The sequence below is a fragment of the Elaeis guineensis genome, chromosome 8 (assembly GCF_000442705.2).
Source record: "Elaeis guineensis isolate ETL-2024a chromosome 8, EG11, whole genome shotgun sequence".
Taxonomy (NCBI): Eukaryota; Viridiplantae; Streptophyta; class Magnoliopsida; order Arecales; family Arecaceae; genus Elaeis; species Elaeis guineensis.
The window spans coordinates 5,593,097-5,620,250 of record NC_026000.2 but is presented as its reverse complement, the minus strand read 5'-3'; the positions used below and the strand labels follow the sequence as shown (position 1 = coordinate 5,620,250).

Genomic DNA, 27,154 nt, shown 5'->3' with positions numbered 1-27,154 from the left:
AAAGTCTCTACTAGTAACATTTTTCGAATAGATCAAGAAAACATTATTCATAATAATATATGGGTATAGTCATTCTCAATGACAAATCCATATTTGAGTGGTATATTACGCATTCGGATTGACCTTTCAGTGAGAAAGTGTGTATCATGGTCGTGCCTTATCACTGGGCACATCTAGTTAAGGATTAACTTAAGGATACTCCACAGGTTAAGATAGGATAGTTTATAGGTTTTGAACTTCTCAAGTTCAATTATCCTCCCACTGTCCCTTTTGACCCAAACATGCCTAAGAATAAGAGAAAGAGGTAAGTGGTTGCTTCACAAGGTATTTATATGATAATACCTTATAATTTCTCCGTTTGTAATACTACTACCTGGGTATTGGATACCAGAAGTCCTATTAATATATGCAATTTGTTGCAAAAACTTCAGGTAAGTAGAAAATTTTAAGAGGGACGGTCTGATGATCTCATCAATCCGAGTACTAGGCTATTAAGATCTGAAATCTAATTTCATATATAATTACATCAATATGCAATTATTGATAAAACTATTTTATGTCATAAACATATCCTTGATCTCATCAATTATGTTCTTCATCTAATCCAATTAGATTTGATGTATCATATACATCATATCAAATCTAAAATTTATCTTATACTAATTATAAAATATTAATTTTAGATTTAATATCGAATAAAAAAATAATTAGATACAAATATGAATGTATAAAAAATTAATTTATGATAAAATCTATTTTCATACAGTGCTGAATTATGATAGGATTCAGATCTAAATATCCATCGAAATAGATTCAATTTAAATCTAAAATAATCCGCACTTCATAAAAAAATAATAAAATTAAAATTTTATTAAAATAGATTTAAAATAAATTTTTAATTTATATTATGTTTCATCAAAAATTCAGCAACAACAGAATTCTGTTATAATAGATTTATAAAAATCTCAATCAATCATTGATTAGGCACCTCTAATCCAATCAAAATCAGATCAAAAAATTTATATAAATAGATTTAAATGAGATTTAAAGTCACACAAAAAATTTTAATTATATCTCATATAAATGATCATGAAAAATTTTATTTTGCATGCATATATTTCAGGCCTGCTCTGATACCAGTTGAAGGGAAGGGAATAGTTTTTCTCCAGAATGCCCAGGTTGCATATAAAATTTTTTTCTAATGTTCTACTTGTTTAAGGATTAAATTTTTATCTAAATTATAGTAGAACCAGAGATCAAATCCTAAATTATCTGATATAAACCTTCGCGGAGGTCTGGATATGCGATCCTCTACTTCGCATGCACATCAGACGCCACAGGAAAGCAGGATGAACTCCAATCCAATTGGCTTTGCATACACAATCAATCGAGGGATGAAATGTAATGATGTAATATCTCACACCAGCAGGTAAGATGCTCAAGAAGGATCCATGTCCAAGGAGAGGAGACGGCAACAAAAAGAGAGATGTAGAAGATGAATGATCTCTCTCTTCACGCGCCTGTCTCTCTCTTTTTCTCTTCTTTCAATTTGATTTATTTGCTATTCTATTCTCTTCTCTCATTCATAGGTAGAGATCCTCTTTATTTATAGATAATTCTCATGACCCAATGAGAGGAGGACTCTTTATTCAAATTTGATTTGAATTGATCCAATACTCATGAAAGAAGGACTCCTACATGAGATATAATTACCATCACTTATGACATCCACTTTGCACCTACTCTCACACCCACTTGGAATGCCCCAAATAAGCACTAAACTAATTTTTGATCATGCTTCATGAGTGAGTATTTCTAGCGCAAGTAGGAATACTCATATCTCATCCAAAATAGGTTCGATTTGAAGTCGGTTCGAAATAATTTTAAAAGGCTGTCAATTTTAAATTCTTTAGGACTTTTGTATCAAGTCTAACTTAAATTTTAGATTTATTTAAGTTTAATTAATTTAAAACTAATTTAAAATTAATTAGTACTTAAATCCAATCTTTCATATATTCCATGGATCATAGATAGAAATTGTTCATCCCCGAGATTGAATCTGAACCTCATGTGTAGTGCTAGTTTGACATAGTCAACTCTTTAATCTCATTTGACCCATAACTCAATTCTCAATCAAGTTAGCTTATATGTTTAATCAAGTCAAGTACTTTCAGATTGGATATATAAACATAGGTCAATTTCTTCCTACTTTGTCTGACTTGTGTGCGTGACTCTATAGGTTCAAACACTAAGCCGGTAGCACAGGAACCAATTTCTGCACTAATCGAGATACCATCTAACAATAGTTTTCGATATCCGATAGGTCGAATTATCACAAAAAAATATTTCAGAACCTATACTCATGGTTACCGTATAATTCATCCTTTTGACCTTGGATGCTCTAGGATGGTCTCAGGTTAACTGTCAACTGAGATTGCTTTATCCACATTGTATTTCAACCTTTCAAATTTATCTCATGGATTACCCTGGTCAAGGCTTTACTAAATTGAAATACAGTGATGTATCAAATTCAATAATCTGGAGGGATCAATCCCATCTTGATCCATACACAAACTTCATAAGTACTTGACTGTACCCAGTAGTCTTCCTTCACTGCATTAAAAATTCAAGTAGTTCGGCACCAAAGCACAGTGAGTTGCTTGCAAGTCACTATGGTGATCTCAGGTCTGAAGGATATTTATACCCATGTGTTTCACGAGCAGCTCTTGACAGTAGAATGCTCAGCAGGTGAGTCACTTGTTCAGTGACGATGTATCTTTATATCTCACCTATATGCCATACCAGTGTCACCACACTCCTTGGTTAAGAGGACAACCAACCCATATGACACACAACGATCTTCACTCGATAAACGTCACCGTCTCGTAATGACGTATCATTTAGTTGCAAACTTATTTAAGAACTATATGATAAATTCTCTCTTTATCGTATACTAGTATAGTTCTATGGACTTCATCACAGTACAAAAATTCAAGGAAGATGTCACTTGTGATGAAAAATATCAGAATAACTATTATTCAATAATCAATAATTCATATACAAGGATGAACTCAATCGTCACACGATTAATTTTAGGACATAATTCTCAATAGATGGCTACATGGAGTGACAGTGATGACTCCACCACTGACGAAGAATCTCATGAAGAAGCCAACCTGTGCCTTATGACACATGAAACTGAGGTATCATCCAAAACTTAACCTGAATTTACTTATGATGAATTGTTAGAAGCTTTTCATGAACTTTTAAATGATCTAAAAGAATTAGGTACTAAAAATAAAAAATTGAAATCAAGAAATCATGTATTAACTAAGAAAAATGAAGAAGTTGATAAGAAAGATAAAGAATTAGAACTAAAAAATCAGTCTCTAATAAAAGAAAAGGATAAACTTTCTAATCAAAATGAAACTCTTGTAAAAAAAATGAAGATCTAAAGGAAGAGGTAACCAAATTGAAACCTATAGTTGATAGATTTACACTAAGTTCAAACAAACTTCAAATGATTATTGATAGTCAAAAAGCTGTATATGATAAAGTCGGACTTGACTATAACACTCTAAGAAAATAAAAATTTTTGAAAAATATTTTTGTCAATGCATCAAAATTGTCGAATATCACTTGTTTTAAATATGGCAAGATAGGGCACAAAGCTTATACATGTTTATTAAATAAATTTGATGATAGAAATGTTAAGAAAATATAGATTCCAAAAAGAACCATTATGACTAACCCAAAAGCACCTAAGTTAGCTTGGGTACCTAAGGTTAAAACTTGATTTCATGTGTGCAGGTGTGTCTTGCATCTAGGGGTGGAAATAGGCCAGGCCAGACCAGGCTTTGGCTTAAACAGGCCAGGCCTGTATTATAAAATACTAGTCAGAGCCTAGCCTGTTGGACTGGTTCAGGCTTAAAATGAGGCTCGGCCTGGCCTGTTTTGCAAAATAAAAAAGCTTGGCCTAGCCTGAAAGCCTATTTAAAAAGACTCTTCCGTCTTCTTGATTCTCGAAAGGACTAAGATAATTGGATATTGATGGATAAGATCAATAATTAATTAATTATATATATTAATAAAATAATAATTTTTATTAAATTATATATATATATAATTTATACAGACCAGCCTGCAAGCTTTCAGGCCAGGTTTTGAAATTTTAGGCCTGACCTATTTATTTAAACAGATATTTTTAAAAGTCTATATCTGACTTATTTAGATAAATAGGTCAGACCAGGTCAGGCCGACAGCAGGCCAGTCCATAGGCCCCTGATAGGCCGTCTGGCCTATTTCCATCCCTACTTGCATCCTAAGCAACAAAATAAAAATGATATCTTGATAGTGGATGTTCAAGATACATGACTGATGATGAATCTCAATTCATCACATTGGAAGTCAAGAATAGAGAGATGGTCATCTTTGGAGATAATGGCAAAAAAAAGATCATCGATATTGATAACATTGGTATCACTCCCTCCACTTGCATTGAAAATATTTTATTTGTAGATAGTCTTAAGCATAACCTTTTAAGTATTAGTCAATTATGTGATAAATATTATAAAGTAGTTTTTGAATCATTTATGTGCATTATAACTAGTCTTTTTGATGATAATACTAGATTCATTGGGCATAGGCATGACAATGTTTACATGGTTGATTTGGATAATCTTTTCATAAAAAATATGCAATATCTTATGGCTATGAATGCTAAAATCAATGAGACTAGTTGATTTTGGCACCGTAGGCTTGCACATATTAGTATGCACATACTTTCTAAAATTATTAAAAAAGATTTAGTTGTTGGTTTGTCAAAAATTAATTTTGATACAGATAAAATTTGTGATGCATGTCAATTAGGTAAACAAATAAAAGTTTTTTTTCAATCTAAAAATATTATTTCAACTTCAAAACCACTAGAACTTTTGCATATAGATTTATTTGGCCCTATAAGGACAACTAGTTTAGGAGGAAAAAGATATGGTTTTGTAATCATTGATGATTTTTTACGTTTTACTTGGGTTTTGTTTTTAGCTTCTAAGAATGAAGAATTTTTAGTATTTTTCAAGTTTTATCGAAAAATTTTAAATAAAAAAGATTTATCAATTATTTCTATTCGAAGTGACTATGGCACTGAATTTGAAAACAAAGATTTTAAAAAATTTTGTGATGAAAAAGGCATAGATCATAATTTTTCAGCACCTAAAATACCTCAACAAAATAGAGTTATTGAAAGAAAAAATAGAACCCTAGAAGAGATGGCCCATATCATGCTATGTGAAAGCAAGCTCTCAAAGTATATTTGGACAGAAGTAATTAACACGGCATGTTTCATTCTAAATCGTGCCTCAATAAGATCATTTTTAAAGAAAACACCTTATGAATTATGGAAGGGTAGAAAACCTAATATAGGTTACTTTCATATTTTTGGTTGTCGATGTTTGTTTTAAATAATGGCAAAGATAGCCTAGGTAAATTTGATACTAAATCTGATGAAGCTATCTTTCTTGGCTACTCCACTTCTAGCAAAGCCTTTAGAATATTTAATAAAAGAATACTATAGTAGAAGAGTCAAATCATGTTGTCTTTGATGAAACTAATAGTCTTCCATCAAGAAAGAGAGAGGATGCTGACAATGCAGGTATCATAGAAGATAGAATTAAAGAGCTCACCCTCAATGATTCAAATGAACAAAATAAAGATTAGATTGATGAAAAATAAGAGGGTGAAAGAATCAATGATCAGAACATTCATGAAGAACCTCCAGACATAGGTAATCTCCCAAAGGAATAGAGGTATGTCCATAATCACCCTAAAGAATTAATAATTGATGATTCAGCATAAGGAGTAAGAAGTAGATCCTCACTTAGAGATGTTTGTAACTATGTAGCTTTTGTTTCACATCTAGAACCTGAAATAATAGATGAAGCTGAAAAAGATCATAATTGAATAATGGCCATGCAAGAAGAGTTAAATCAATTTGAAAGAAATAATGTATGGACACTAGTTGCTAGACCTAAAAATCATCATATAATAGAAACTAAATAGATATATAAAAATAAATTAGATGAAGATAGAAATGTAATAAGAAATAAAGTAAGATTAGTTACTAAAGGATATAATCAACAAGAAGAAATTGATTTTGATGAAATATTTACTCCTGTTGCTAGATTAGAAGCCATAAGAATGTTACTTATTTTTGCTTACTTTATGAATTTTAAATTATTTCAAATGGATGTGAAGAGTGCTTTTCTAAATAGATATATTGCTGAAGAAGTATATGTAGAATAACCTCCTGATTTTAAAAATCATAAACTTTCAGATCATATATTTAGGTTAAACAAAGCTTTATATGGGTTAAAACAAGCTCCTAGGGAGAGATGATGTGGAAGGGCTCTTGAAGATTGAGGCCAAAGATCTTAGTGTGGAGATGAGGCTACTCCACCACATGGTGTCTAGAATTTTCTTCCCTAGAGGGAGAAGATATGATCTGATAACGGAGAGAGACATTTGTCTGATGCACCATATAGTTTCAGAGACTCTCCTGAACCTTCCCTTCCTGATGATAGATGCCATAAGGGTCGCCTTAAACAGGTCCAAGGCTCCCTTGCCCTACGATATGGCCCTTACTGTTATTTTCAAAGAGTCTGGAGTCAGTTTTGAGGAAGAGGTTGTTTGTAGACTGTCATACACTGACACCTACAATAATCACTCTCTTAGGCGCATGATTTTATGAGAGTTGATGGCCGGTGGGCCAAAGATCGAACTACAGCTGTTGAGGAGGAGAGTGATGAGGAGGAGGAGCATGCTGAGGGGGAGGGTCCATCTTCTCCCTTGCCTAAGCTGAGTTCAGCTGATCACCATATTTTAAAGCCTGAAGCAGGATCCTCAGTCAGAGTCCCTCCATCTAGTCGTACCATGCCTACTTTCAGTTTGGGGGATGTTGATATAGGACAGCTTGCTGAGAGGGTAGCAAAAATCTTATCAGTCCAGTAGCAACAGTTCCAGGATTAGATTCTGCAGCAATTCCATCAGTTTCAGCTGTACTAGGAGCGGATTCTATAGTAGGTACAGCAGCAGTCACAGCAGCCACAGCAGTTTCACTCTGCCTCTTCGAGTGCCTTCTTTGCTCCATCATTGGATTCATCCATTGTGCTATATATTTTCTCATTGATGGAGCTTCTATCAGACTTGAGTATCAGATTGGAGGGTGTGGAGAGCTTCTTTCTGAGATTCAGTGACAGGATCTTTGATTTGGAGAGAGAGAGAGCAGACAGATAGTAGATTCTTTCTCTACTGGCATGGGCACATCGACTTCTTCTGCACCATAGATGGATGACTTGGCTTGAGAGATAGACAGACTTTTCTCACAGCTTCGCTCTTCTCTCGAGGTGATTAGGATAGATATCAGAGACTCCAAAAATTTTATGACAGTTGATCTGGATGGACTCAAACTCACTGTGAGGGGTATCCTGTCCCAGTTAGATGGTATTAGGACTCATCTTCAGTCTAGATTCTTTACATCTACTGAGCCTGCATTCATACAGCCCATTGCTTTTCGTCCTTCTGCTTCTACATCTCGAACCAGATCTTTCGATCGAGGATGAGACTGATCCTGTGTTATCTATCTTGATTCCATGCTCGATGTCCAGTCTTTCTGACCTTATCATTTTGTATTAGATTACTTAGTTATATTTTGTAGATTGGATGTATGAGAGCTTTATGCTCATTATGACTCTTGTAGCCTCTCTTTTGGTGTAAATGAATGAGGTTGTTTCCATTTAACTCATTTCTCTTTGGATAAATGAATATTTATTATCATGTCTCTTTGGATGAATGAATGTTTATTATCATGTCTTTTTGGATAAATGAATGTCTATTATCATTTCTTTTTTGATGGAAGAATGAATGCTCTATTTTCTTGATACTTGACCTAACACCATGAAAATCTTATTCTCTTAGTTATTCTTTTTGATGATGTCAAAAAGAGAGAGAAATAATGGTAAATGATGAAAGTGGTGTCTTTGTTATAAAAAAAGAGAGAAATAATGATAAATAAAAAATAATAATGGTAGAGGAGGAGAAATAATGGTAAATGGTAAAAATGATGTAGTTGTTAAAATCTTTTGCTCTTTTTAAGTTTGTTTTTTAAAAAAAAGCTTTTTACTCTAGTGCAGTACTCTATACTGATTCGTTTATTTTTTTTAACTCTGATACATTATTTTTTTTATCTTCATTTTGATAATATTTAAAAAATTACTCTGATCAACCTATTTTTTTCTTAAATGATCTACTAATCTTATTTTTGCACTGATACTAAATTGATTCGATATATCCATTTTTGATTCTTGCTCAATTTGTCTCATTCTTGCCTTAATATCAAAACAAAAAAAAGAGAAAAAAATATTCTCTTTCACATCTATTGCTCCGATAGTAGAATCAAGGAAGAAAAGAAATTTACACTTTTTATATAAGAAAGGAGGAGATTTATTTTCAAATGATCAAAATAATCTAATTCATACAAGAAAGGAGAGGATTTTGATCGAATAAGAACAATTCTTAAAAATTCTCTAATTCTTTCCCAAATGGTTTCAGCTAAATGAATTAAATCATTAAAATTTGCTGAAGATATGTATATCATGATCTTCTATATTGAATCCTTGGCAATAACTCTTCTAGTGCTTCACAAATCTAAATTTTTTGAGCTTTAAAGATATTTTTTATGTATACTCAAATATTTTGTCATCATCAAAAAGGCGAAGATTGTTGCTCCAAGAATTGATTTTGATGATCACAAATCATTTGAGGAGACTACTAATGTATTTTCTATCTTTGAAGATTATTTTTATGATGTTTTAGGTAGTCCAAGAGATTGGTTTTGAAAAGCTTTATCAAGTGTGCCAAAAGTTAAAGTTTCAGCAAGTTGAAGAAGTTTTTGAAGGCTTTTGAGAGTGTCCAATTTGATTTGAATCCATTTGAGAGCGTTTGAAAATGTTCTGGTAAGTTTCAGATATTAAATGCATAAAAATTTAGATTGAAACAAAATGGGAAGACCCATCTGGGTCATCCCCTTTCGTTGGGCAGCCGGCACACTTTATTTTGGTTCATAGCACACAGTGGGATGACCCATGTGATTGGGACGACCCACCTGAGATGATTCCTAAGACTCTGAGATCAAAATAAAAAGCTGAACTTTCTGTCTGGCCTATTAGGATGCCCCGTGGGACGTCCCAATGTCAGTGCGACACCCCATGAGACGTCCTATTTTGGGTGAGCTGCATAACGGTTAGTTTTCAGCCCATTTTTGATGCATTTAATATGCATTAAACACTATCCAATAATTCTAAACTAACTCTAAGATATTCTCAAGGATAGATAGTGATTATAAAAGCTCTATTGAAGAGAAAAATCATAAGTTTTGCTAGCATTCAAAGCTCACATCTGTGAAAAGCTTATTCAACCCTAAAAAAGAGAAAAAAAGCATTCAATCACTTCACCAACCACTCTCCAACAGCAATCAAGTATGAAATTTATTGAGGGTGTTCAACAAAAGCTTTTTTCTCTTGAGTATTATATTTATTTTGCATTCATTGTATCTATTTAAGGAGATTGTGTGTTGAATTTTTTGTACTCTATTTTTCTGAAATTATATTTGGATTTTTGAGTTTTGGGAGATTTCAAAACTCATTTGGATTGATCCGAATCCTGAATCGAAAAAGGGTTGGTTTATACTTGAAAAATAAGTGTTCTTACTTTGATAGCAAAGATCGGAGTGTCCGATGTGTTATAACTTTGAATCCATTTAGTGGATTAAATTCTCAAGTAGGGACTTGGAGAGTGGATGTAGGTGCAAGGTTGGCACCAAACCACTATAAATTCTTATGTTTGTTGTGCTTACTTCTCTTTTCTTATTCTTTGTGTTATTTACTTACATTCTTTCTTTTGTGTTTGAATTTATTTTTATTGAATATCAACCCACTTCACTCGATCTCTTTTGCACATTATTTTAGTGCACTAATCTTTTAAAATTTCAAAAAGACCCAATTCACCCCCCCTCTTGGGCTCCATTTCTGGACAACAGAAATAGTATCACATACTATTCTTTTAGGATAACCTATATACTTATAAAAATCTATTCTAGCACAAACTTATGTACATCAACTTTTTTCACATAAGTTGGGCAACTTATCTTTTGCCCTTTTTCATATCTCATATGGAGTGCTTGTAATAGATTTTTACAGTATCTAATTTATACAGTAATTTTTAGGATATATCTTCAGAATGAGATAATAATATTTGTGAAGTATTTTAGATAACACATTATATCATATATGAAGTGTCGTTCTATGGGTCGAGATATTATTAGTCTTCAAACATCCATATGTTCAAGACCTAATATCTTACTTGCCCTGAGATATGTGACCATCATATATTTATTTCTTATTTTCATCAACATGAAGAACATCATTAAGTGATAGAAATATAAGACCATAGCCTTAAAATTTATCAGAGGGAGAGTAATTTTTACTCTTAATATTAATTTTAAAATTATGCTACAATAGCAAAAGATTTGAAATAATATTTTTGATAAATTTAGGCTCATATCAATGGTCTATTAGTCTCTAAACTTTGCTAGAAGGTTATATAGGTTCCTACAGCCTCAGCATGAATGGACTATCTATTAGTACCTAAAGGCAAGTAGTCACCTCACCTCAGCTTTATAGATCCAACAAATACTTTGCATAAGAGGAACCTATATTAGGTATCACATACCTAAAAATTTTAAAACTGAAATACTCATGATAATTAATTTGTATCATGTACAAATTATTAGCAGATGTAACTTTTGTATCTTACTATTGCTTCACGCTTGCAAGATAATTCTTGTAATTTATTGCTCATCAATCATGTATTGATATTAGATACCTATAGTGAAGACATTCTTCACCTTCTATTCCTCAACTATTCCATGATATTCGGTCAATTTTAAAGATATCCTAAGTAGTGAATGTAAAGATGCAAATGTATATATAAGAACATAAACAGGATTACTCATGATGACGTGCACAAGTTAGACGAGGATTTTTATCTAATTATATCTTTCACTTTTTTAATAAATTTCATAGCACTCAAGTATGAAATCCAAAAATCTTTCATGAAGTTTCTTAGTGAGGTTGAGATCCCAATTTTTCATAAAAAATCTTGTGGATAGCACAACAAGCTCCTATGAGTTCAAAGGTAGGCAACTCTTTACCAATTGCATCTTATGCAACTCTCGACATAACTTTTATCTCTAAAATACTTATAGCCTTGTGGATAGCACAACAAACTATAGTATTTTAGTTAAGTCATATCCTTCAATCCTATATGATCACATCTGGATAATACTATCCTTGTGGATAGCACAACAAGGCAGCACTATCAAATATGCCATAAGAATCATTAGGTCAACATCATACCAATCACTATAGCAAGTCTTGTGGATTCACAACAAACTCACTACAGTTCTTGATATACTCTATTGATTTAGTATGAGCTAAATATCATTAGTTTTATAATGCACCAAGACAGTATTAAGCCAGTCCGCACAGCAAGCCTTGTGGATAGCACAACAAGCCTACTATGATTCTTGACATAATAGTGACTTAGCATGAAGGAAGGCATGGATAGTATTTTTAACACTTCACCATTAAGGCTAAATATAATTTAACAGAGGGACCTAGGTCTCATGCATATCCTAATCATGCATTATATGCTATGAAAATTCAAATTCCTAACTACCAGTATATAAAAGCATATATAAAGGAAAATACATATTTATGGACTTTGAAAAATCATCCAAGCCACAAAATGATTAAAGGGCCTAATCTTAGGTACATCATAGATTGAACCATCTCATGGTCAATCTTAATGCGCCTATGCTCTCCAGAAGCCTGGTAGTCTAGTCTTTATCACCATGAAGTCTATCATGAATGCTTGATTTTTATTTAAAAATAGAAAGAAATAATTTTTATCTATTCTCAAATAACATTTTTTCTATAATTTTACATCATTATGTAAAAATTTCAATCAACAGTTGAGAATATAGAAAGGAGAGATTCTACTGATAATATAATGCATCAAAGACACCCAGCCCTAATTGCAACTCTTGCAAATGTATTATATAATCAATTAGCATGTAAGCATTCATGCATATATCCATCACATGGATGTTCCATCAATATCTAACACTAATATCAATGTTAAGTCGGGTTCGAAAGTCGTAGCTTACTTTATTTTGTCGTTAGTCTCATCCTCAAAATTATTATCAGGTATTGTACACTCGACGACGAAGTCAGCCAAAACTTGCTCCTTCATCGATGGACGTAGGTAATATTATATATCAAATTCATCGAGCTTTATCGTCCACTTTGCCATTCGATCCGAAGTATCAAGTCAGTGTAATTACCTTTAATGACTGATCTGTCAAGATGACAATAGGATATGCTTGGAAGTATGGGGAAGTCGTTATGATGATATGATTAAAGCGTAGATCATCTTCTCCGCTCTTGAATATCTTACTTCGGTATTGTGAAGCACCTTGCTAGTGTAGTAGATCGATCATTGAATTTGACTTTCATCCTCTTAGACAAGTACCGAACTAACTGTCTCCATTGATGTTGCTAAATAGAGATATAAAGTTTCTCCCACCTTTGATTTTATAAGCAATGATGGAGATGCAAGATATCTTTTTAGGTCCTCGAAGTACTGTCGGTACTCATTGATCATGAGAAGTCTTTTGCTTGTCTTTCTGGTTCTATTTTTTGTTAAAAATTGGATAATAAATGATATGTCGAAACTACTACTCTCAGGGCATTAAGTTCAAATCGTCCGAGTATGGCATTATAAGCCAAAGAAACTCGGACAATCGTGAATGTTAAGAGAATAGTACTCTATCGTAGATCTATTTCGACAGTTAGTGAGAGAGTAATTTTTCTTCTACTATAACTGCATTACTAATGAAACCGATTAATGACATCGAGAGTCTCCTGAGTCGATCAATCTGTAGTCGCATTCAGAAGAAAGTCGAGTAAAATAGAATATCTGTTGAGCTTTCATTATCCACTAAATTTTTTTTACATCATAATTTACTATCATTGTCGAAACAACGACAGCATCATCATGGAGAGTTTGTATTCTTCGAATATCTTCTTTCAAAAAAGTAATTACATTATCGAGTCGTTGTTTCTTCACCGACTCTTCTTTGAAAGTTGCCCTCCAGTTCTTCTGTCGTTCGGACATCATGTTGATTACTCTCATCGTTGATCGATTGTTGAGTGTCTCCTCAGCTTGTGGCTGAAGTGATTGATTGATGGGAGGTTGAGTCGGACAATCTCGTCGGAACTTTTCGAGATAGCCTCATCGAATCAGGGCCTCTATCTTATCCCTGAGCTGAATGTACTGTCCGATATCATGACCATGATCATGATGGAACCGACAGTATTTTTTTCTGTCACAACTCCTCGACGGTGTTTTCATCAAAGGGGGGTGTCGAAGATACTCTGCTCCTTTGATTTCCATCAAAATCTGTGCATGAGGAGCAGAAAGTGGAGTATAGGAGTCATACATGTCATAGTTGTTCGACTTCGGACTCTGTCGTCGAAGTGAAACTCGCATATTGATAGTTGGCCGACTTAAGTCAGTCGGAGCTCCACCTCTCTTCTGTTTCTTCTTCTGATCTTTTTCTTCTATCTGACGTCGGTCAGAAGCAACTTCATCCACACGAATGTACTTGTACGCGTGCTCTAAAAGTTCAGCATAGGTCTGAGAGAGAGTCTTGTCTAGAGAGTAGGTGAATCTAGATCCTCTCAGACCCCTCTTCATAGCCGATATGGCCATGTCTTCATTAAGATCCCTGACCTCAAGTGTGGCCACATTAAAATGAGCCACAAAATCTCTCAACGTCTCTGTCTCACCCTGCTTAATAGAGAAGAGGCTGTCTGATATCCGTGGCACCCTTCGACTAGTGCTAAAGTGGGCCACGAAAGAATTCTCGAACTACTCGAAGGAGTTAATGTTCTCCGGCTAAAGCCCAAAATACCATGATCGAGCAGCCTTTCAAATAGTTATCGAAAAGTTGATGCACAAGAGGATGTCAGTTGCCCCCTGGATTATCATGAGAGCCTTATAGCTCTCCAAGTGGTCGATCGGATCGATGGAGCCATCATATGGCTCCATCTGTGGCATCTTGGACTGGGACAAAATCAGTTCATCCAAGATGCACTGAGAGAGAGGCTGAGCAGTGTGAAAGTCGTAGTCATTGGAAGACTTTCGACCTTTCACCTGAAGTTGGACAAGCTGACGATCAATCTTCTTGAACTTGTATTCGTAGTCGTCGAGCTGTTGTTGCCTAGAAAAATCAAAGGTAGATCCCCAGAAGAACTTGAAGATGGAGAAACAGAAGGTGCTCTCAGCCTCTTCTCTTTCCTGATGCTATGTACATGGGAAGGAGAGGGAGAATGCCATGAATGATGGGTGGCACGATGAGAGTACCGAGAACGTGAGGATCCGTCTCGATGAGAATGCTGAGATGGTCGCCACTTTGGAGATGAGGAGGGTGAGTGCCGTGGAGGATGGTGGCTATGCCTAGATGGTATGGAATGAGCCACCGGCTCCTCCACCGGTGGTTGCTGTTGTTGCTGTATTTGTTGTTGTTGGAGGCTCTGAACCATCTCCATTAATACTTTCATTTGCTGCATGAGTGCAGCAATCTGTGCATCCGTAGTGATCACAAGATGTGAAGAACTGAGCTCTGCCAATGGAGGTGGAGGAGGAATATTTTTCTGACAGGAAGACTGCCTCACTGATTCTGTCGAGTGTTAAGATCTAGTTTTTGGCATGGTTGCTTGTATCTTTCTCCCTTCCTAGCGCGTCAATCTGTTGCGGCCAATCTCCTATAGCGTCCGTCGTCGATGAAGAGCACCTACAAAATAAAGTCCACACTGACCGAAATTTTATCCGATAAAAATCTTTCGATGCTTAAGTCAGTGAGAAATGGTGAACAACAGATAAAGAGTATTTGAAATGACAGAGTGCTAGCTCAGAATTATCTTACCAATGCTGTTCGTTTATCTCCCTTTTATAGATAATTTAGACGTAACCATCAAGCATGTGGTCTCATTTTTTATTAGGCCATAATCATGGAGTTAATGGGTTGTTTATGCCCATTAACGGTCGTGATATATAGTCGATAATCGTTCATAACGGTTAAACACGTGGGATTCGCATATTCCGATGTTATGTAATCGTGGGATGAGCGGTTATACCACGTTCTGATCTTCTACGCTGGCAACTTGTAAGCCGACTATACGTCGGTAATAGTAGTAAGTCGGTAATCGTGGAGTTTCAAATGAGCATCAATCGATAACTCTGATATGTCGATGGTCTTCAGTTGGAGATTATCCAAATTGTCTGTTGATGGTTGATAACAGCCGACTATCGATCGGTCAACTAATTGTTAACCGAAATATTGCATTCATAAGATCAATGTAGAGTCGAAGTCGACTCGTTAAAAGTATAAGTAAAAAAACATTAACCTTATTTCTAAATCATTTCTTGTTTATCTAATTAAAAAAAATTAATCAGCATTTTCAGCTGCTGCTTAAGGCAAGACTGCATCTGGGGATGTTATTATCTAGTGATCTTAGCGTATTTTAGTAGGAACTTATTAGTTCCACAACAATGAATTTTTCGTGCGAGTATCTACCTGAAACTCTTTTGCTTTTACCATTTTGTAACCTTCCCTTCCCAACTTTTCTCCTATTTAAATATGGAGTATCCACAATTCTAATTCCTGCTTAAAAATTCAAAATGAGACACAAGGACCTTTATTGTTTAATATGTTTTTACATGGTTAATATTTAGTTTGTGTGCACCAAAAGTCTGGACCACTTTAGTGCCAATTAGAAGATACAAATAAGAAATATAAAGAATATGCTGAAGATTGAGTGAAAATTTGTTTTCTCATTCGTATTTCAGTGACACCACCAAGACCTTGCTCTGACACAAGGATCCAAAGTTCATTGAACATGAAGTGCAATACCCATAGTCATGACGATCTTCTGACTCGTTATTGGATGGTGAAAAGGTTCAATTTCAATTAAGTGTGGAGATCTGAAAATTGCTTGTGCATCCTCCACTTAATAAAAATATTTCTTTGATTCTTTGACATCAAATTCAAGAATCAGCGCTTTCAAATATTGATGTTGTGCAGTAATGGTCAAGTCTATATAATAAATTGTGGTATCACCTTAGTAAAAAAAATATCATTAGATTCAAGTTATACCAAAGACATCAAAGAAAATCATATGTCGCCGTTACGTAAAGTCAGGACAAACAAAAGGTCAAGTTTTAAAATCTGATGGGGCATTCCGGTTTTTCTTTGCAATGAAATTTGTTGCCGTCCCAACCAGTTCCGACATTTAGGGTAGAAGATGTCCTAAAATGCTGATCAAGATATTGCGATGATGGCGGGACGGTCCTATCTCCGTACTTGAGATGGTGCCGCAGCCACTTCCTCCTATACAATCCTCATAAAGTCGCGATCTTTACGCCCCTCCCTTATTGATTCTACTCATGATATCATTCAGTTCATGGTTCGATCCGGCCGACACCCCGACAGAGTCGCCTACTTGATCCTGATCGCCGGCCCCTGCCGCGCCGGGAGGATTAAGGAAGCGTGGGGTGTTTTGGATCAGATGCTCGAAGAAAGGTTGATGCCGACTGTTGAAGCTTATACTTGTATCGTTCATGGGTATTGCTTGGCAGGACGGATCGAAGAGACCAAGAGGTTGATGGGCACTATGGAGGCCCTTGGCTGCCGACCGGACGTGGTGACTTACGGCATCTTGGTGGAGGCCCTATGCAGAACCGCCGAATTCGAGGAGGTGGAGAGGATCTTGAGGGAGAATACGTCCAAGGGCTGGAAACCAAATGCAATCACCTACAATATCTATATGAATGGGCTTTGTAAAGCAGGCAAGGTCGACGAAGCATTCCAACTGTTCGAAGTTATGCGGAAGAGTGGCTTGTGCCCAGATGCAATCACTTTGAACATCCTTTTTGATTGCCTTTGTCGGGACTCGATGGTTTGGGAGGCCAAGAGCTTGCTGGAGAGGAATGCTGAATTGGAATGGGATGTCGATGTCTTCTTCTACAACACTTTGATGAGTAGGCTTTGTGAGCTTGGTGAATGGATCAGTGTTCTAAAGCTCTTGACTGATATGGTGAAGAAGGGAATTGGACCGGATGCTTGCACGTTTACCATCGTGATTCGAAGCCTTTGCAGAGCTGGGAAGCTTCGTAAAGCGAATTGTATTATGAGCGGTAGGGGATTTGGTGCTGATGTGGTGGCTTATAACACTTTGCTTCATAGGTTTTACATGGCAGGAGAGTTTGATGAAGTCCAGCGGCTTTATGTGAACATGGTTTTGGAAGATATTGTTCCAAATAAGTTCACCTATAGTATCATGATTGATAGTTTTGCAGAGAAGGAAGATTTTTGGAAGCTATTGATTGTCTTTTTGGATCCCTCAAACAAGGTTCTTCTCTGATCTGGTTGTTCGTCCAAATAATTGGTTGATTAAGGGTGGGAAGCTGAAAGAGATACTACAACTGCTTGAAGAAATGACAGAACGAGGCTTCGTTCCAGATGTGCATATGTTCAATGCGCTGATAAGTGCATTTTGCAGTGGGGGATACTGTTGGAGAGAAGATGTATATAAAGTTTGTCTCATTCTCGACAAAATGCTTGGAGTCAAATAAGTTATCTCAAGATGATGAGATTCTTCTGATCAACAGTCTGAACCTTTCTGGAAAGCATGGGCTTAAGAAAGGTAACGTTTCCTCTCTCTTTTTGTTAATGTTACATGTTCATGATGTGAATGTTCAAATGATGCTGGGTTTAATGTACGTGTTTGCAGTGTTATTTCCATTCTGAATTATTCACCTTTCAATATAGGTTACCAAGGAAATTCTTGTCGAGGATGAACAAGTAACGTTGAAAGTGAGCTCTCAGTCTGTTTCACTTGTTCCTTTTTCTTTATATTTATATATATATATATATATATATATATATATATATATATATATATATATATATATATATATATATATATATATCTTTCGAAATTTGTGATGAATAATAGTTGTTTTCTGATATAGATATGGGGTGCCAATGTTAACTCATTCACAATGAAATTTGTGATGTAGCATGGCTTCTGTAAGTCAATATAACAAGCACGATATCTTGCCACAGACAATGTACATTTCTTTTTTGTTTATGAAAAAACTCTCAGTGCATGTAACCAATGACATAGCAAAAGCAATATACCCCATTTTTCCGAATCAGCACCATGCACTCATTTTCATTGCAATTGTTGTCCTGTTGCACCAGATGTAACTCACGATTTCCCCTAAAATATCATCAGAGCTAATGACACTGATAACCAGAGCCAGAATTATTAGAATAATCAATTAACCTTCTGCTCCATAACCAATCGTTCACTTGTGGGTCGTGTTTTTCTTCCTTTGCTGCTTGTTGGTTGTTTGATTAATTTCCCTTGATTTGCTGGGATCATTTTTCGTGTATCTTCTTTCTTTCTGATTCTATGCGGTGGTGATGGATTATCACGGTCTACGATGGCATCAATTTTGATTAAGAAGAAAGCAATGGCATAATTGTTATGTGGATCTGAAGTTCAGTTATTTCCGCAATTCACAATCCATGGGTGATCCTGTTGGTATCGGAGCTTGGTAGTATAAATGTGGTTATTCTGAACAAAAAAAAAAGAAAAAGAAATCTATCGAACGAAAATGTAGTATAATTACATTGTTCATGAACCTCATTTAACAATTACGCAGCAACTATGAAGATAGCCACCTATGAATGTTGCACAGTTGTCAACCAGCATCATGAAGCTTTCAAATTTTTTAATCAATTATATAGAATGCATTGTTTGATTTGATTTTTCCATCAGTTCATGGTGAAATATTTATCACAATGATCTGGGCCACAGAATGCCATCTTACAAGGAGGAGGATGTCATCTGACGAACAATTTAATTTAATTACTTATTCTCTGCGGTTGGCCAAATCGACTGATCCCACCAATTAGGTTCCTCCAACTCCTCTGCGGCACCGGCACTGCTCCATACTTGGGATTCTATTCCTGAAGCAACAACCGATGTTTTGTAAAATATACAAGAAATAGGAAACAACATGCTGATGAAAAATACTGCAAGCAAACCCAGTACACAAGAAAAAACTGCCACAACAATATGGAGCTTGGTGATTCAAGGGAGCTCCCTATGAGCTAGATTACAGATAAACGTGTTAGCATCCTTCATCAAGTTTCTAAAATCAACTAGAATGCCCCATTTAAAGTAATTGATTTTTGACATCTTTAACAAACATCTGTATTGGTGACACTATTATAAATTCTGACCCAAGAACATCACCACTCATCGAAGAATTAAGCTTGAATTATTATGAGAATGCAGAAAGCATGTATTCTAAGATACTCAGACCTGACCAGTCAATTGTCGCAAGTCATTCAAGATGAATGAACAACAGAAAGCAAAGTTTTCTTTTTTAAAAGATTGAAGAAAACATGGCTGTTCAGATAATTTATACAATTTCAGCATCATATATGCCAAGAGCTGGTATAGTCTTACCTGTGCTGGCTGAAGGAATTTCCTGTGAGACAGGATCTGGTACACTCGCAACAGAAACCGGTACCATGCTCTTCATGGATATTGATGAGGTATCACACAAATGCGAACCAGAAACACAGAATTCTGAGAAGGTGGATCCATTACCATCCTTCATAATTTCGAAAGCATGATCTTTACCTTGAAGTTGATCAGCAAAAACAGAGTATTGAGGTTCAGAGTATGGAGATTTGGATTCATCTTCTGGTTGTTGACTCAGAAAATATAAACGTTGACTGCATTGGAAAATCTTGTCCATATTCTCCCTTAACGAGTCTTGTTCGCACTCCAGAAAGTGCCTTGCTCAAGCAAGAAGTTGATAAGTGTTAGACAAAACATTAGGCTATTCACCTCCTATGGAAGTACACCACAACATTGGAAGTGAAAATATCAATCAAATTACCACCAACCAAACTTGTAGATGTTCCTGAAGTGGGTGGAGATATTATTGAAGAAATTCGGGTGAGAGGGTGAGATAAATGGCTCCCGATATCAAGTTGATCTGATTATCTACTGAAGAATTACATGAGTACAAAGCAAGTTTGTTTTGTATTCACTCACTCTTTTTATAAAAGGAAAACATGATATATGAAACAAAATTTCTGCTTAACAAAGAACAAACTAGTGCATATTTCAGTGGTTGCTTGCAATTCTATCATTTTGTACTCATGCGTCTATGAAAAGTCAAGACCAACACTGGTTTCTTTACTTGCATGCCCCTCTAATAGTAAAGTTGAAACATAAATGGTTGGTTTTGTTAATAAGGCACCAGCTACGTTTTCAATGCACCAATACATGCACAAACATATTAATAAACACTATATATTTAAAATTATCAATTACCGAATAGATCATTAGCTTTACATGCAAATCAGACTGTTGATGCTTCATAGCATTAACCAGCTTAGGATGATAAGATTTCACCTGTGTATACTCGCCTGGAAGCCAGTAAAATCTGTAGTAGGTCGCCATTTGGTATGCTTTCTCGGCTGAGGATCGGTCTCTTTGTAAAAAAGAGGTGGCCTAGCTATCTGAACAAAACAAGCAGAAAGCTTTGTTAAGAGAACTGATACATTATGCCATTAGAAAACATCTCTTGATGCTCATATAAGATTACCTCTATATCCAGGGTTCCATCCCCTGTTTCAGGGTATGTTACCTTTAGACCCTTAATATGTGACCAAGGAATTTCAATCTTGCTCTTCAGGCCACGTTCAAGAAACTCCCAAATAAGTTTTTGTCTTGCAAAGTAGCACTTAGCCTCTAGATCACCTTCATGTCTTGATACATGCTGTTTACAAGGGTACGTCAATTAGCCACCAGACAAATCTTTATCCACCTTGATAAAGAACTACTTGTAAGCAAACAAAGCACATAAGATTTTCTACTGAGGGCAATTAGAAAAATCTTGAGTTTGTATTCTTGACTATGCTCTAACCAGTAGCAATCAAGAATGATTAGTATTTTACTCTACATAATCAATTACAGACCTCTGGTGAAAAAAAGCTATAATTCAGGGAAAGTAAAGTTCAATAGCAATTTTATTGCATTGATTCCATTGAATATTCAATACGTCAAGCTTTAGAATCAAATTCTCCTACCTCCCAAGCTCCGATTCTCAAACGGATAGGCGCATGAAACTTTGAAGGTTTCATCTTTCTGGTAGCTTGAGAAGGCTTCGTGTCAGACAATGGAATAGAGAGTTATGTTAGATGTTTTAAAAAGATGTTGTGAATAAAGAGAGAAAAAAAAAATGCAAGTAATTCAATAACATAATTCAAGATCTCAATAAGTATCTCTCAACCAAGAATTCTGATTATTTGATATAAAAAAAAGTGGAAAAAGTGTTGTACCGGATGCTTCAAAGGAGCATTATTCTTCTTCGGTCTCTTACGGAGCGGTCTGTAGTCCTCCTCCAAGAAGTCCTCTATCTGAATCTCCGGCATGATCACCACTGCCGCCCTTTGAGTAGGAGAGGGAGGGAGAAAGAGCAAGAGCCAGAGATGGCGCTCGAAGTTGGAAGCGACGAGGGAAGAGATAAGCGGATAGAGGGCTTATATAAATAGAGGAAGGTGGTGCTAAATATAAAAAATATAGGAAACAATAATATCTAAATAGGAAACACATATCGAATTTGATAATGTATAACTTTTTATTGCCCCATTAAAAAAAATACACGATTACGTTATTGGATTTTTTGATTAGCATCATGACGTACGTGCATTATCTTAAAAGATGAGGTACAGCTTGGTCCCAACATAAATTCCATATCTTGCTTTACAAACCAACAACAACAACGTACGATTTACTTCCTTTACAAAGCAGCAACGTACCGACCTACCATACACCACGTCCCACCCATTGAGGAGGAGGAAGAAGAAGAAGAAGACTCCCATCTCCTGCGAGGCTCGCCTCCGCCTTGTACATCCCGTTCCCTCCAAGATTCTTTCACGACCACCGACCCTGTTTTCTGCCTCTTTCTTTCTCTTCTTCCCTCTTGACCTTGCCGGTTTCATCTATTGTGATCACCGGAAATCGACGTTGGAGAGCACCGCCGGAGCCAAGGTAAAGCCCCGCCTTCTCCTTTGCTGTCTCTTCCCCATGTCCTTAAATCACACCTCCGTCTACTTCCCCTGTTTTTCCGATCACCATTGCGGCTGTTCTCCCTTGAGGAGCCCTTGGCCGAGTACCCTGTAACTCTTCCATGGATCACCAGATGGAACATGGCCGCTGGTGAACACCCAAATCCAGCCAATATCAAATTTTCATGTTTCAAAAAAATATATATTTACATTTGCTAGAAAAAAATATTTAGAATGTTCTGGCTTCATAGAGAGTTGTCAGTCTATGTTGAAGGTTTTTATGCATGCATATTGATGTAATTGAAACAAATTTTTAAGAAAAAAGTCTAAAGTGAATCAAATCATTTGAATAATGGGGTGAAACAAGCTAGACCTAACGATCTTTGTATTTTGCTGAATGGGCACATATTCTCAGGTTGTAATTCACCAAGATATAAACCTCTCGATGTCTTGTTGGACACGCATTCAGGATTTTTATTGTCAATTTCTTATACCATGCCTGATGGGATTCTGCTGCTGTCATCATCTTATACTATACCTTTGGAGCATCTTCTTATACCATGCCTGGATGGATTCTGCAATTATAGGGATGTCTTCAATGCTTGCTCCAGTACTTTGGATTATCTTGTTCATCTTTTCTGGTTGCTTCCTACTGTTGTAATTACCATCACAGCATCACTCTATCAATTAAAGGTGAAAATGATTTGGATATTATTCTTTCGAATCCATTTTCATATCCAAATCAATCCAGATATGAATAAAAATTTGAATATATAACTACTATCCATATCTGTATACATATCCGTCAGAAAAAAAAAAAAAGGATATGGATAAACAACTATCCGATCCATATCTGAATATCCGAATTTATATGCAATCCTATATAATTTTACATAATAATTATTAATTTTTAAAAAAATATATAACTATATAAATATATTATTAACTTGATTTATTATTTATTTAGTAATATCTTTGATTTTGTAATTATAAAATTTATTATCGTAGTAACATCTATAACTATATCTATACTTTCAATATTCGAATTATATCTATATATATTTAAAACAAATATGAATATAAATTTTATATCCAAATAATATCCATATTAATATTTGTATTCATTTGACAAAATAAATATGGATATGTTGGTATCCAATCCACATCCGATTCACTTTCAACCCTACTGTCAACTATTGCAATTTTGTTTGTATGAAACTATATTTTGTTGTTCTATAACTGCTATACTCCACTGTAATGACATTACTACTCCTTGTAGTCACGAAAGAAAAAAAAAAAAAAAAAGAGAAAAATCATGTTCTCACACCTCCCTTAAAAAATAATAATAAAAAAACCGCAAACGTCCGATGCTACTATCTTTCATTTTTTTTTTTTAGAACAGAAATGATGCCAGTGGAAATATTTAACTCAAAACTTCACAACTTCCAAATGATGCCCCATGATTCTACCTTGAACTGAAAATTGGTGCATGCACCTACAACTTATGAACCAGAGTTTGTTACTCTAAAATATAAACCAGACAAAAATCATGCAATTGTAATATATTTTATGACGTGCTTAATAACACAAGAATAGTTCAAAAGTTTTCCAAAAGTAATGTCGCAAGAAGCCATTATTAGATCTCAAAATGATTATCCCTGCCCGACGGGTCTACATTCATCGCTGAATGCCATCGGGTCTCATATATTTGTTTCCGCATTAGAGCATTGAGCTTTGTGAGAGCACCGCACTGCAATAGAATGGTGGATTTCAGTGATATCATTTGAGCTGAGAGAGTCGCAAGCAACAGTCCTAATTGTCAACCAAGTCCAGTGAGCTCATCATCACTTCTAACTTCTTTTCATTTATGAATATAAAAAAACTCGTGAAACATAATAAGTTTACATCATTAATCCTTATTTTGTTGGGGTTGCTTCAAATCGGCTTTTGAGCAGAGGTTGGGATACTATGATGACAATTTTGTTAGAACGATGGATTACCTTCTCTTCCAGTCTCTAATTATAGCTATACTTGGTTCACTCTATTGCTTATGCAGAAAACAAATGCTGGAAATTGGATCCAGATCACTCTTTCTCAATTATGACTGACGGGGTGCTCACAGGGAGTGCTGAAAGAGGTGGCCGCAAGAGAAGATACAAGGATGGCCCCAGAATTGGAACAAGTGCCACTGGCAAAAGCCAAGAACTTTGACTGGTCCTGCAACAGGGGGAACAAGTGAGTTCTTTGATGAGAAAGCCATTCTATTTTTCCCTTTATTTTAAAACATTTAAGTTTCTGAGCATATTATGAAAAGAAGCATGGGTGCAGAGTGTTCAGTTTACCATCTCCTTGCAGTCATATCATTATAGACCCAAAAAGGTGAGAAGGCTGAGCATAGCGCAAAATCAATGCATGTAATATGGATCTGCAATGAAGAAAATGTTATAGGTAAATGTCAGAGTTCTTACATGAGGTCAATGGACTCTGATGTTGACTTCACGGAAAGAAGTTCCCAGCTTCAAAAAGTTTTTGTAAAGTATTTGATGCAGTTCTGTAGAACAGCTGAACAGGAGCCGCTGACTAGTTAAAAAACTGACAGTGTCTTTACTAGGTTAAAATGCTGGTCGAGCAAGTTAAAGAATGAAAAAAATTGAGATTTCACATGGGAGTACGCCTAATTGAAATTTCCAATAGTATGTCATGATACTTACATACTTGCTTTCTCTGAAGTATCGGTAGAACTCCTTCCACACATCACCATTAGCTAAACCAGCATACATAGTTAGGCCCAAGTCTGCAACAAGTAAAATCTGGTTTGCAATGGAGTTACTATTCAGCCAGCAGAAAGAGGAAACAATAATCAGGTAAATATGGCAGCATATAAACCATCAATCCGATCAGTTTGATTGGAGTTTCACCTACAAATTTTGCATGTTTCCACTATTTCAAACTATCAATGATCAAAACTCTAAATACCAAAAGCTTTCAGGCAACGCTTTACAGAAACTATATTGAATGATTGGGATTCTTTGTTTGTCACTTGAACCTTTTCAAATTGTAATTCAATGATGGTTAAAATCAATGAGTTATGCATGTGCTTGATGTAAAAAGGTTATAGTATCACTCGTATACACAAAAAATTGTATACAAATTTACTAAGCATATTGTGCTTATGTGCATCGGAGTTTCTTAGCCCAGTAGTTATCTTTGAATCTAGAAAATTTAAAGGCCATCTACTGATTTCATCTTCTCCAACAGCTGGTGGAGGTGGCTTCCAGGGAACAAAGTATGGAATAAGAGCATATGCACTGCCAAAGAATGAAACCACTAGGAATGGCCAGACAGGTATCTTGCTTCTTGAACTTCATCACCAGTTTGAACACATCAAATTTATTTAATATGGAGGAAAGCTGAGGAATTTGAAGATTAAGGTGAATGATTTTCACTGGTTCAACTGCTGATTGAAAAATAATGATGGACAAAATTGAATAAAGACATAGTCGCAGCTTCAATTCTTTAAACGTAGTTGGGCTTTCACTGTATCATGATGAACCCTTGATAGCTAACCAGCTATCTTTTTTTAGCACTTGTAAAAAGGAAGAATCACCATAATAAGGCCATGCCCTTAAATGATGAATATTGATTATTCTAATTTTGCTATAGCTGAGTCAATCAGTAACTCCATGTATATCTATAAAAATATATTTAGTGCATATTGTTGCGGCCAATCCTCTATAGCGCCCATCACCGGTGAAGAGCATCTGCAAAATGAAGTCCACATTAACCAGAATTATGTCCGGCGGGGACCCTCCAATGCTTAAGTCAGTGGAAAGTGGTGAACAACAGATAAAAAATATTTAAAATGACAGTGTTAGCCCAGAATTATCTTACCAATACTGTTCGTTTACCTTCTTTTATAGATAATTCAGTTGTACCCATCGAGCATGTGATTCTGCTTTTTATTAGGCCATAATCATGAAATTAATGGGCTGTTTATGTCCATTAACGGCCGTGATATATAGTCGATAAACATTCATAACGGTTAAATATGTGAGATCCACACATTCCGACATTATGTGATCGTGAGATGAGCGTTATATCACATTCTGATCATCTGCACTGGCAGCTTGTAAGCCGACTATACATCGAAAATAGCAGTAAGTCGGTAGTCATGGAGTTTCGAATGGGCATCGGTCGGTAACTCTGATATGCCGATGATTTTCGATTGGAGATTATCCAAGTTGTCTATTGATGGTTGATAACAGCTGACTGTCGGTCGGTCAACTAATTGTTACTCAAAATATTGCGTTCATAAGGTCGATGTAGAGTTGGAGTCAGAGGTTGGTTGATTTGTCCCAACAGTTGCCCTCCATTTTCAAGTCCAAGATGGTCTGATGTGTATATTATCACGTAGTCTGTCACGTTGGACGAAGAAAGTTGTCACGTGCTGCCTCGAGCCCCGACTCGACTGCTAGTATTAATGATTTTTTGGAATACGAGAGATCTTCAGCTATTTTGCTATTTCGATAGCTGTGAAATCATATTGGACTATCATTTCGGGAAGATAATTCGACGTCCAAATCCAGACGATTTGATTCTGACTAGTAAATCTTGGCCACGTGTCCCAACATCATTGGCTCTAAGTTATTCATGTGGATAATGGTGAGGTGGCACGATCTAGAAGCAGGTCATCGAACCGTCCGATCAATGATCGATTTTAATGTCGCCACGTGTCGACATCTGAGGAGATCCAGATTTGATCAATTTTATCTGGACCATTGAGGAGTCCTATATATACACAGTCACTTTCATCCA

At 35.7% G+C, this 27,154-nt stretch overlaps 2 protein-coding genes and 1 pseudogene across 9 annotated transcripts in view; 1 reads left to right on the top strand and 2 right to left on the bottom strand.

The window, feature by feature from the left end:
- The first annotated feature begins 16,346 nt into the window (after positions 1-16,346).
- LOC140859702 (pentatricopeptide repeat-containing protein At4g21065-like) lies at positions 16,347-17,958 on the top strand (annotated as a pseudogene).
- A 1,046-nt stretch (positions 17,959-19,004) lies between these two features.
- LOC140851149 (uncharacterized) lies at positions 19,005-21,133 on the bottom strand. The gene is made up of 5 exons (XM_073242727.1): positions 21,113-21,133; positions 20,875-21,048; positions 20,682-20,788; positions 19,722-20,056; positions 19,005-19,216 (listed from the first exon to the last, which is right to left on the bottom strand). The coding sequence occupies exons 1-5, from the start codon at positions 21,131-21,133 to the stop codon at positions 19,116-19,118; spliced, it is 738 nt and encodes a 245-aa protein (XP_073098828.1). The 3' UTR covers positions 19,005-19,115.
- Positions 21,134-24,172: 3,039 nt separating this feature from the next.
- Positions 24,173-27,154, bottom strand: part of LOC140859703 (uncharacterized) — a 134,673-nt gene continuing 131,691 nt past the window's right edge. For 4 of the 8 annotated variants that reach the window (XR_012143402.1, XR_012143395.1, XR_012143399.1 and 1 more), the window contains 3 exons: positions 25,051-25,149; positions 24,682-24,764; positions 24,173-24,556 (listed from right to left, as the gene is read on the bottom strand). The gene's annotated coding sequence lies outside the window, so the exon portion shown is untranslated. Of the gene's footprint in view, positions 24,557-24,681; positions 24,765-24,807; positions 24,932-25,050; positions 25,150-27,154 lie in introns of all 8 variants that reach the window. The other 4 variants (XR_012143396.1, XR_012143401.1, XR_012143397.1 and 1 more) reach the window with 3 other exon arrangements.

What these genes read in the sequence shown, in the direction of transcription:
- LOC140851149 (XM_073242727.1), bottom strand. Translation starts at nt 21,133, where the DNA reads ATGTGCTTTGTTTGCTTACAA. An exon ending in TGTGCTTTGTTTGCTTACAA is followed by an intron (nt 21,049 to 21,112) that starts GTAGTTCTTTAT and finishes CCTTGTAAACAG; the next exon opens with CATGTATCAAGACATGAAGG. An exon ending in AATTCCTTCAGCCAGCACAG is followed by an intron (nt 19,217 to 19,721) that starts GTAAGACTATAC and finishes TTGTTGCTTCAG; the next exon opens with GAATAGAATCCCAAGTATGG.